Source organism: Prinia subflava, chromosome 24, assembly GCF_021018805.1.
Source record: "Prinia subflava isolate CZ2003 ecotype Zambia chromosome 24, Cam_Psub_1.2, whole genome shotgun sequence".
NCBI classification, from domain to species: Eukaryota; Metazoa; Chordata; class Aves; order Passeriformes; family Cisticolidae; genus Prinia; species Prinia subflava.
The window spans coordinates 848532-859674 of record NC_086270.1 but is presented as its reverse complement, the minus strand read 5'-3'; the positions used below and the strand labels follow the sequence as shown (position 1 = coordinate 859674).

The following is an 11143-nucleotide window of genomic DNA, read 5'->3' as shown; positions in this document are numbered from 1 at the left end:
CCGGGGCGGGGCCGGGCGCTGTCGCAGTGAGCGGCGGCGCGGGCGGGGCTCCGTGAGGGCACCGGGCAGCGCTGCCCCGCCGGTCCCCGCGCCCGGCACCGGGGTGGGCAAAAACAGCGCCTTCCGAGGAGCTCGGTGCAGTCAGGTGCTTCCCTCCTGGATGCTCGGATGGGCAGGGAGAGGAGCTGTCCCCCGGAGAGCGCAGCATCCTGACTGAGCGGGCACCCGTGAGCGCTGGCAGCAGCGAGGGGCTGTCGCTTTTGGGATGAGCGGGCAGGACTGAGAAGATTTTACTCACTGTAGGAGCCAGAGAGGCTTGGATTTGTCAGAGGGGTGAGTAAGCAGCGCTGGGGGTGGGAGAGCGCCCGCCCCAGCGGGAGTGAGGGCGCTCGGGGGGCAGCGCTGTCCGTGCCCGCAGGGGAGGGGGCGATCCGGGGCTCACGGAGGGCTTCGAGCCGGGTCCTGCTGCCTTGCGGGGTCTGAAAGTTGAGCTCTGTCTCCTCCGCAGGGAAATTATTTGTGGGGGGAGGTATGGATAACTCTAGCAGGCAGAGATCTGGGAGAAATTTGCCGGGATCTATTAGGCAAAACCAAAACCCGTAGATTTTTATTATTATTATTATTATCATTACTAATATTTTTGCCTCAAGGAGCTCAGCCCGAGCCGAGCTTTCCGCATGGCTGGTTTGCAGCCCCATCGTGCCCAGCCCGGCGCGGGCGAAGGCAGCTCCCGGCACGGCAGCGGAGCAGCCCCGTCGCTGTCGCTGTCTGTCCGCGCTGTCCCGGGGCACCCTGCCCCTCCCGGGCTGTCCCACAGCCCCTCGTCCCTCCCGGGGCTCTCCCCGTTGTCCCCCGGGCTGCCCCGCCAGCACAGCCCGGCATCCCGGCGCCGGAGGGGAGATGCTGCAGAGCGGGGAGCTGCTCGCAGACCGGAGAGTTGACGCCAAGTCCGGACAGAGGGAACCGGACTAGAGCCGCTGGAGGGTGGGGGAGCGGCGGGGACAAAGGCTGGTCTCGCCGGCCGCATCCTCGGCGGTGTTGAATGACCGCGCTCTTGTCTCCCCCCCGCCCCGCAGAAATGCTGCAGCATGAACCCACCGCCGCCTAGAGAGACGGGCTCGCACCGCCCCGGCGCCGCTGCCTGAGCCAGCCCCGGAGCACCGTCCGGCCGGGAGCCCGCACCGGGAGCAGCCCAGCCCCGCGCCGCCGCTCGCCGCCCGGCCCCGGCGGGATGCGCTCGCCGCCGCCTTCATGCCGGCAGGGGGGACGCTGAAGCGCCGCTCCGCCCGGCCCGGAGCCACCCACGTGCGGTCCCCGGTGAAGGCGGCCGGTGGTGCCCAGGGCGGGCCCCGCTGAGCCTTTCGCCGCAGGAGCCAGCGGCAGCCCCCGGCGCGGCGGCGGGTCCCGCCCGGCGGCCGCGATCCGGTGCCCCATGGTGGTGCTGCGGAAGCTGCCGGGCATGCCGGGCTGGCCGGCGGCGCTGGGGCTGCGGCTGCCGCAGAAGTTCCTGTTCCTGCTCTTCCTCTCGGGCCTGCTCACGCTCTGCTTCGGGGCCCTCTTCCTCCTGCCCGATTCCTCCCGCTTCAAGCGCCTCTTCCTACCCCGCCGGGCCACCGCCTCCGCCTCCTCTTCATCCTCCGCCTCCTCGTCCTCAGCCTCCTCCTCCTCCACCCGCGACACCGACCTGCCCCGCAGCCCCCCCGCGGCCGCCGAGCCCCGCCACGCCAGCCCCGCCGCCCCGCGCCGCCTGCGGGAGAAGCTCCGCACGGCCGCCCGCATGGCCGGGCCGCCGGCCCGCACCGCGCCCGGCTCCCGGCAGCAGGTGCAGGGCGCCGAGGGCCGAGCGGAGCCCGCCAGCGCCGCGCCCCCGGCCCGGGACACGCGGGCCCCGTTCCGCTTCGACTACGAGCGGTTCCGCCGCAGCCTCCGGCACCCGGTGCGCGGCGGGAGGCACGGAGAGGACCCTGAGACCCGCGCCCGCAGGATGAAGATCAAAGAGGTGGGTGAGGAGCGCCGGCAGCGCTCCCGGCCGTGTGCCCGCTCCGCTCTGCCTCACCTCAGCTCAGTGCCCACATCCCCCTCGGGCAGCCCTCGGTGCCCACATCCCCCTCGGGCAGCCCTCACCTTGTGTCACCTCACAGCATCGCCTCCCCTCAGGTGTGTGTCCCCTCAGTCCTCACCTGCCACCAGCGGCCGCATCTCCCCCTCAGCCAGTCCCTGCCTCCCCTCACAGCCACATCGCCCTCAGTCAACCCTTGGCCCCTCTCATGGCCGTGACCCCCCTCAGTTTTCAGAGTCGTGTCCACCTCAGCCCTCACGTCTGGGTCCCATCTCCATCAGCCATCACTGCCCTTCACAGCCGTGTCCCCCCTCAGCCATCACTGCCCCCACAGCCGTGTCCCCCCTCACTGCCCACCCCTCACCTCCCCAGCCTCACCCATTTCTCACACAAGGTCCCTTGCCCGCTCCTTTTCCCAAGGAGGGCGGCAGGAACTGGGCTGTCCCTTCCCGAGGGAGTGTCCCTGTCACTGAGCACACACCTCCCCTCACCGGAGAGGAGACACCGCTGGTGGGGCGTGACCGAAATTAACGAAACGTAAATTTCAGCTTGGTTATTAGGGGGAAAAAGGGTTCTAGGGGGAAAAACCCTCGATCTATGGGAGATGTCTTTGGTTGTGCAAGAGTCTCCACCCCTGGGGGGGGTCAGACTTTGCACAAAAATGATGACAGGACTTGGCTGGTCCACGGGGATGGAGGGACAGGATGAGCCCTCGCAGGAGGCTCTGTCCCTGTAGATCCCTGTGGGACCGGCCCACAGGGACTGGAATTGTCACCCTCTGCTGGGGTCTGCAGGGGTGTCAGGGCCGGGGGAGGTTTGGCCCTGTGCCTCCAGCTCGTGCATGAAATCCTGGCAGACGTCTCGGAGCAGGCTGTGACCCAGTTAACCAGGTTTGTGTGGGATTCGATTGTGCCTGTCGGATCCTTTGCCGTGATGGATAACCAACTTGGAGGGAATTCTGCTCTTGGAAGAGGTGCCAATAAGTAAAAAGCACAGATTTAATTAAGCAGAGTATAAATTTCCTGGGTCTGTGCTCTCGCAGAGGTGCAGGCATCCGGCGACGATGCTGCCCCGGGCTGGAGAGAGAATCAAGTCAGGGAATAACAGACTGAGGGCTTTCATCCTCTCCAACCTGCATCTGAAAAACAATTTTTAAAGCTCCTCTCCCATGTCTTTGTCAGACACTGAAACAAAGGCTGCACCCCTGGTGAAATTCCAATTCCTGTGCCGGGCAGCCAGACAGAACACACCCAGGGGTGCTGGTTCCTTGATCCCGGGTGGATGGAGCCGTCCTTTCCTGCTGCAGGGTGTTTGGAATATTCCAGTGCCCAGCCCTCACGTGTGCCTGGATCTCTGCAGATTCCCACCTCCAAGGTGTGCCAGGGAGCACGACACACCCGGGAACAGCCCAGCTCCCCCTCTGTGCAAACAGATCAAATTGAAAAATCAAATTTAGGGGAAGCGAGTGGCATTCAGTCCTTCATTTGGAGTTAATTATTTTTTAAATATAGCATTATTTCAAGCTGTATGGATTCAGCCCCATCTGTTTCTAACAGCCATAATCAGTGCTGGGTAGCAGAGTTAGAGTTTTCAAGGATGAGAATCCATAAATATTAGTTTTATGCTGACAGCTAATTACTCTTCAAACAGAGCCCTTATTTCTTAAAAGTGCCTACACTTCTATTTATTCAGAGAGAGAGAAACAAATATGGTGCTGAGATATGAGGCTGAACATGCAAAACAAGGGAGGGTGGTGCAGCCTGGGGAAGAGATAAGGTGTGTCTCTTTTTGTTAATCAAAAAGACAAGAGGAAAACAAACCGGGAAGGTTAGAAGACAAATGCTGCATGAAAAGAAACAGATGGAGAAAAGAAGAATTGCAAGAAAGAAGTGATGATACAGCCTTTGGATTAGCAGATATTGCTGACATGATGGGAGGTGCCAGCAGGGCAGGTGGTGGCTGTGCTGGCTGTTCTGAGGTGTTTGCTGTGGCTGCAAGTGGCTTTTGCCCCCTTCCTCCAGAGCTTTCAGTCCTGTAACTTGCAAAAACGAGTCCCAAACTGTCCTTGTGCTGCAAGTTTTGTTATTTCCTTTGCCTTCCCTCAGGCCATTCTCACAGGTCAGCACCTCCAGAAGGGAGGATGGATGTGGATGGGATTTGTTGATATTTTTCCCCCATCTGCCTTCCAGATGAAAGCCAGGAGGAAAAGCTGGTGCATGATCACAGATACCCAGAGGTGATGCCCAGCCTGGAGACGTGGAGCTTTCTGTTTCCCACAGGGCCCTTCAGTGTCAGGAATTCCAGTCAGGAATCCGAGCTGCTGCCCGTTCTTCCTCACCACCTCCGGGCTGCCTGATGCTTCAGCTAAAGCAGAGGCAGTGCCAGGCTTTCCTGGCTGTTCTGTGGGGAAAGTGGCAGCTCATGGAGCCCTGCTAGACTTTTCCTGCTTGAAAAACAGAGTTTAGAGGAAGTCCCGTGGCCTCTCCCACTTTATGGCAGTTTGGGAAAGCCCTTTGGAGCGTGGGGAGGGCTGGAGCTGTTTGCAGAGTGAGGAGCTGGGTGGATCTGCTGGGCTGACGTGTGTGTGCAGGCACCTTTACCTAAAAAGACAAGTCCAGGGTCAGCTAACAGTTGTTTTTATTGAGAAATAAAAAAGAGAGCTCCTGCATTGCACAGCCTTTGCTGCTAAAGGTCATTGGTCACCTGAAGAGCAGCCTGGCATCCACTGCTGTGTGTTCCTGTGGGCAGCCCAGGGCCTGGGGGCACTCTGACCTTTCCAGGAAAGCTGCAGAAAGACAAACAACAAATCTCTCCATGCTGCAGGCTGGGGAATTTTGGAAGGGATTATTCATCTCTTAAGATGACCTCTGGAAAAGGTATTAGTTGTGTAATTGATCAGTCAGGCATGGCTTTGGGGATTAGCTGATTTTTTACATGTGCCAAATACAAATCACTGATGCTCAGGAAAAAAAAGGAGAAGTGGTTGTAGCTGGAGAGTGACTGCAGAAATGCCATGGTGGGATTCCATATTTATTTGCTCTCAACAATTTCCAGATCAAATTGGCTCAGGGAAAAGTCAAAATTATTTCCCCTCCAACTGCTGCCTCTGCAAACTCAGCCTCAGATCTGAGGAAATCAGAGCGTGTGGTTCCTGCCTTGTGCATCATAACCAGTAATAAAGATTTTGCTGGTGGAGCTGAGCTGACAGTTTTGCTGATGATGGATGGAGCCAAACAGGCTGCTCCTTGCTGCACTCCTGCTGCCGTGGCCTCGTGGATCTCATAGGTGGGGACACAGGGAAGAGCATCTCTTTAAAGTATTTTTATACCAACCAGTGCTTAAAGTCGACCCCTGGAACCAGCCAGAGCAGAAAGTTCATCGTGAAATACTTCCAGCTCGGTCATGGGATGTGAGAAAAATGTGAATAGAGATTTATTCATTTTTCTCTTCTTTTTTGGGGTGTAAAAGGGACATTTCCATGCCTGATGTGTGGGAATGCCTCATGCCTGAACCTGGCAGTGTCCTCTGTCCCTCTCAAATGCGGGAATGTGTCAAATCCAGGCAGGGATTGTCCCTTTGGGTCTGACACCGGCGTTCATTTCCTCTGGATTAGTGATGCCAAAGCCTGTTTAGTGCAGTTCTCTCCATCCTGGTTTTTCCTCCCATCTCCAGCTCTCCCTGCCTCCCCTGGCTGTCCCTGTCCTCCTCTACCACAGCTCTGAGGATGAGTTTGCTCTCAAAAATCACCCCTGGGGGAAGGAGGCACCACAGGCAGTGTGCACAGCTACCCTGCATCACTCTGCACATCAGCAGCTGGATCAGTCCTCCAAACACAAATAGCTTGACAGTTTATCACTAAAAGATAATTAGCAAGAGACAGGAATGTTATCAGGAGCTCGGCCTCTGCTGAAAGCTGCTTTGTGTGGTTTGGCCAGTTGTGACCACAGTGGAAAAAAACTGCTCAGTTTTGGGGCAGAGCTGGGGAAATGCTGCAGGTTCTCCCGAATTTTTGGCACAGCACTGAGCCTGCCAGGAAAGGTCTCAGCTGTGGTGCTGGTTGCCTCTGGCACACCTGTGTGGGTTTGGGTGCTCTCCTGGAGCCCACAGGTGCCCTGGGGTGGGCTGTGAGCACCAGTTTGCCAAAAGCAGAGCTCAGAGCACTTCTGGGGCTGAGCTGGGCTGTGAGTCCATTATTGGTCATTTCTGACCACCTCCTTTCCCCAGCCAGCAGGAAAACGATGCCAGACCTCTCCCTTTGCCTGCACTGTGCAACTTTGTGTTCTCCCATTTGGAGAAAATGCCTTTTCTGGGCTGAGCAGCACTCCAGGCCAGTCGTGTGGTCGGTACGTGAGGAGCACCACGCACAGCTGCAGCTGGAAATGCACGTCCCATGCACATCTTCCTCTCTGAGGCACGTGGGGAAGGTCTAATCCTGTGTGCTGGGCACATGGGGACCCAGGGACTTCCACCCGACTGGCTCTGGCTGCTGGGGTAAGGAAACCAGTCCTCAGTAAAATATTTCCTATGGTGGAGTGGGATTATGATCTCAGACCAGTCAGATGTGCTGTGATCGGATTGTAATTCTTCCTCTGGGGTAGAAATACCTCTGCAAGAGAGAATTTCTCTGCAGTTTGCAGCACTGGCTGGCTCCAGCCTTGCTGGAATTTTCCTTTGCTCCACACTCCTCATGCATTTATTTACTGAACCTGTGAAAGGGGTACTGTAGTGTAAATCCCACAAATGGTGCGTGCAGTGGGTTTTTTGCTTCAGTAGCCTCGGGTGGATTCATGCAAACAGAATTTAGACCTGACCTCGAGCCTGTGTTAGCTGTAGGGGATACAGTTAATTGACTAAAAATGTATTTGTTGTGTTGGTAGAGTGCAGGAAATGCCTGGCGTGCTGTGATCAGAGCTGTTTGCCTCAGCCATACCTCAGAGCTCGCTCTGACCCCGCTCTCCCGGGCTGAGGGCACTCTGGAATTTGGGAGTGCTCTGCAATTTGCAGTCATTTGCTCTTCTCTCCCCAAATCTAGCAGTGAAAGCACTTGTTCCACAACGACTAAATTTGATGCTAGACTGGTTTCTGAACTGCCACTTAGAGCCAGCACAGCTCCAGCACTGCGGAGTTGTTGGCGGCGGGTGATGAGTGACCGGGTGTGGGGAAATGACTTTCTAGGATGGCCACAGATGTGCTGTGCTGAAGGACCTGCACTTTCCTGAATCACTTCAGGAAATACACACCAGCTCCTTGAAATTCCTTGCATAGGAAAATGGGTTTGGGGCAGGGGGCTGGAGCCTGGCTGTGAGCTGTCAGTAACATCCTGCTGTAACCCATCAGTCCGGGGCCTGTGCACATCCAAGTCTTCAAATATTTACCAAAAAGCAGTCACCTGCATTAAGATTCCATCTTTCCAGCCAAAATTTTTATGGACTCATGATTAACTTTTAATCAATGATTAAATCTGCCCCTTTAATGGGAGAAAGATTTTTGTGCTAAGTGTTCTTTCCTTTGGTTCTGTATGCACGGCTTTGCCAGACGAGGTTAATCCATCATGTTTGGTTTACTCTGTGATTCTGTTACTGTACAGATTGTTTATCATTTTGATGTTTTTGAATATGTTCTCTGGTGTTGAAAACAATTCAGATTCTAGATGGGGCGGCTGAGAGGGAGAAAGGGAAATGTACCTTAGTACTAAATGAAAGACTGACCTGAATATAAAACTGACATGGAGCTGTCAGAAGAAGGCAGGAAGGAATATTCACTCCAATGGTGGCAAGAGGAAATCCTGGTGCTGGGAGCATTCTGATTTTTAAACTTAAGGAAGAGACTACATTTACATTCCTCAGAAAAATACTTTTCAGTGGATGCTGTGAGTGGATTTGGCATGAGGAGCACACACTGCCATGATTGCTGTCTTTACTCTCGGTCCCCTGGCACTTGAGTTCATCATCTGACACCACATTTTGGAAGGGCTCCAGGGGAGCTGTCGTGGGCAGTGGTGTCTGTGAGCTGCACATAATGTGAAAGCTTTGTGCATGATGGACCCAGAGCATGGCAGGAGACAGAGCACAGGGCTGGAGGACTGGATAATAAACATCCCCCATTTATGGGACAGGAGGGCTCTCGTTTGCACCCTGGCTAACGGGGCAGAGCACCCTCTGCTAATTAAAGGGACACTTTGTGTTCTGTTCCTGAGGGCAGATCCCTCGTGGCACCTCTGTGAAATGGGACACGCTGCTCAATCCCTAATCCAGCAGGAAAATGTGCAGCAGAGCTGTTTCCTCCTGGGCACTGCAGCCTCCCTGGGAGGACACTGGAGCGTGAGTAACAGCAAGAGGCTGCACTGAACTGAAGTGACTGCCCTGCTTTCCTCCTGCATCTCCTCGTGCTGACAGCAGAGCTGCAGAGTCCCCGTGTGAGGAGTGGGACCACAGCAGAGCCCTGCTCTGATTCCTTTGGGAAGGGCAGTGGTGCTCCTGAGGCTTCTCCCCTGAGCTGGAAGGTGGCAGAGTGCAGCTTTCTAGGAGAGGGAGCCCTGCCTGCTGAAACCCTGGATGTCCTTAGGGCCATCACACAGCTTGGGACCTGTGCTTGTGTCCATCTGTGTCACCAGCCCTGCGCAGGGTCCCCTGGGCTCCCGTCCTGCTCCTCAGTGGAACAGCAGGAACCTTCCCCTGGCCCCCTCCGTGGGGCTCTCTGGGGCTCTCAGCCTGCCCTGATCCGTGGTGTCTCTGACCTCTCCCCTCTGCCAAAGCCAATTGAAGTTTTCCAGCTCAGGAGTTACCGGGAGGACGGGCAGGCCACAGCGGGGCAGAGAGCGGTCCCTGGGTTTATTTGAGCTAATTGTTCAAAGGCTGGGATTGAGTGGCAGCCAGGAGCTCATTAGTTCTAATCTGGCCTCTGACACTTGCCTTGCGTGGCCCTGGAGCCGTTGTTAGATTTCCTCTCTGAGATACTGCAAGAAAAAGGCTGCAAAGAATTATTATTATTAAATGCAAGAGATGCTGAAATCCTGCAGCACCTCGTGGCAACAGCACTAGCACAGGAGGATGATATACAGTGAGTGTTCCTCCTAGAGAGTGTCCCTTCCCTTCAGAGGGGCTCGGTGACAGAGCTGCTGCTGATTTATGGAGCAGGATGGCTCTGCAGGCTGTCTGTGCTGAGGATTGGAGCCGTGTTAGCAACGTCCGAGCAGCCGTGTTTAAAGCAGGGCTTTTGCTCTAATTGTGTTAACATGATTTCCCTGGGCAGGGAGGGAAGTGCAGAACCGTGTACTTTGAGAAGTAACAAAGGAGAATTATAAAGTAATCGTGTTTCATCCATGCTGAAACCCTCCTGCTGCCTGGGTTAGCCAGCAGGATAAAATACAAATAAAATACTTGCAGTGGAAACGGGGTGTTTCTGGCTCTCCTGCCATCTGAGCCTCGTTCTTCTCTGCAGTTATCTAGGAAGGACACGTATTTATGTTGGAATTCAGCCACTGATGAACCCAAACAAACCCTTGGCTGATTTCTGGTGCTGTTTTGGCTTTCCTGAAGGCCTTTCTCCAGCACCAAGATCACGTCAGGACTGCTGAACCACCGTGGCTGTGTTTGATTAGCTTATCTCTCAGAGGCTTGTGCTGGGTGCTGCTGAGCCCGCACAGCCAGACCACTGCTGCTGCTGCCTGTGGCTCTGCCCACTCTGGTGGCTGCACAGCAAAATAATTCAAAAGGTTGATTTCAGCTCTGGCTGGCACAGGACAAAGCCATAGGCAGCTCTCTTCTCTTGGTTCTTTCATTTCTGCCTTTCAAAGGCTTAAATAAAATTTTGAGTTGAGTGTTAGGGTGGGATTTCGTGGCAGTTCTGTGGGTGCCACTTCTGCACTGGTGTGGAGTCTGTGAGCAAGGAGCTGCCTCTGATCCTGATGAACCTTTGTGGTTCTTCCCTTACCCAGCTCCTCAAAGTTGCCATTCCCTGCTTTACTGTGGCAGCATCCCTCAGTCTCTGCCGTGTGATGGCTGTGCTGGATCAGCCAGGGCCCAGCCTGGGTCCCCTGAGGATGGGAGGTCACCCCAGGGAGAGCCAGGCCCCTCCATCCTGCCACTGAACCCCGACATTGTTCTCTCATCCACCCCACCAACCTCATTTTCATCAGAGATCCCGTGTTTGCAGCCTGGTTTGTGTGATTTATTGTGGGCTCTGGGGCTCTTGGAAGGGTTTATCAGCCTCTGGCTAATAAATTTGCTACTGTGGTCCAGGAATTTCTTGTACCACTTTTGTTAGGTGGCAGCTCTGACACGTGGCTCTAGGAAGGCTCTGAGTGAGTTTCTTGTGTCTGTTATCAGCTATTACCTGTGATAAATTATTGGACTAATCTCAGCTGACTACTTAATACTGGAGAATTGCTCTGTTCCTCTCCTCAGAAGTTCCAATCACGAGGAGCTCTGGAAAAGGGAGAGGACAGCAGTGCTCCAATCTGTCCCTCTGAGCAAGGACTACAAAGACAGATGGGGAGCAGGTGAACCAGCAACAAATCATTAAACTAAACTCATCCTCCCAGATCTCTCCTGCTAAGCCATCCAAGTGTGAGATGAAGCACGAGGTGTGCTGGCAGGCCTCAGCCTCCCTCTTTCTCCTGTTGCAGCATTTGGGCTGAGACAAAGCCAGTTTCCAAACAGATGCTCCTCCTGCTTCCTAAATCCATTCTCACAGCGCAGAACAGGAGTGATGCAGGATGACTCTTGGCCTGTATTTACATTTTTTTCTTCCCTTCTTCTTCTCCTTCAGTTCCCCCATCTGCTTCTGCTGTGTTTTGGGCCCCTGAGCCATCCGTGTGTCAGAAGCAATTCACACCCTGTGGGTGCTGGGGGGAGGCAGCTCAGCTGCAGGGCCTGGATGGGAGAGTGGGGCTGAAATGGGGCAGTGGGAGTGAGCTGAGCATCTGAGGGACCTGGGACAGGGCTGTTCCTTTTGCCTCTGACAGACATGGTGGGTGTGAGGCTGATCCTCACTTTTTGTCTCCGTGAATGCTTTGGAGATGTTCCCTGGGCTGAATGGGAGCTCTGGGCTGTCCAGCCTGGAATTGGAATTGGAGCCCCCAGC

The 11143-nt window shown here is 55.3% G+C and overlaps 1 protein-coding gene across 1 annotated transcript in view; it reads left to right on the top strand.

Annotated features, from left to right (window-relative positions):
• MAN1C1 (mannosidase alpha class 1C member 1) overlaps nucleotides 1-11143 on the top strand; it is a 53960-nt gene continuing 42817 nt past the window's right edge. Inside the window, exons 1-2 of the mRNA XM_063419044.1 lie at nucleotides 1-333; nucleotides 1077-1999. Of these exons, the coding sequence (XP_063275114.1) occupies nucleotides 1433-1999 (567 nt within the window). The 5' untranslated portion in view covers nucleotides 1-333; nucleotides 1077-1432. The remainder of the gene's footprint in view (nucleotides 334-1076; nucleotides 2000-11143) is intronic.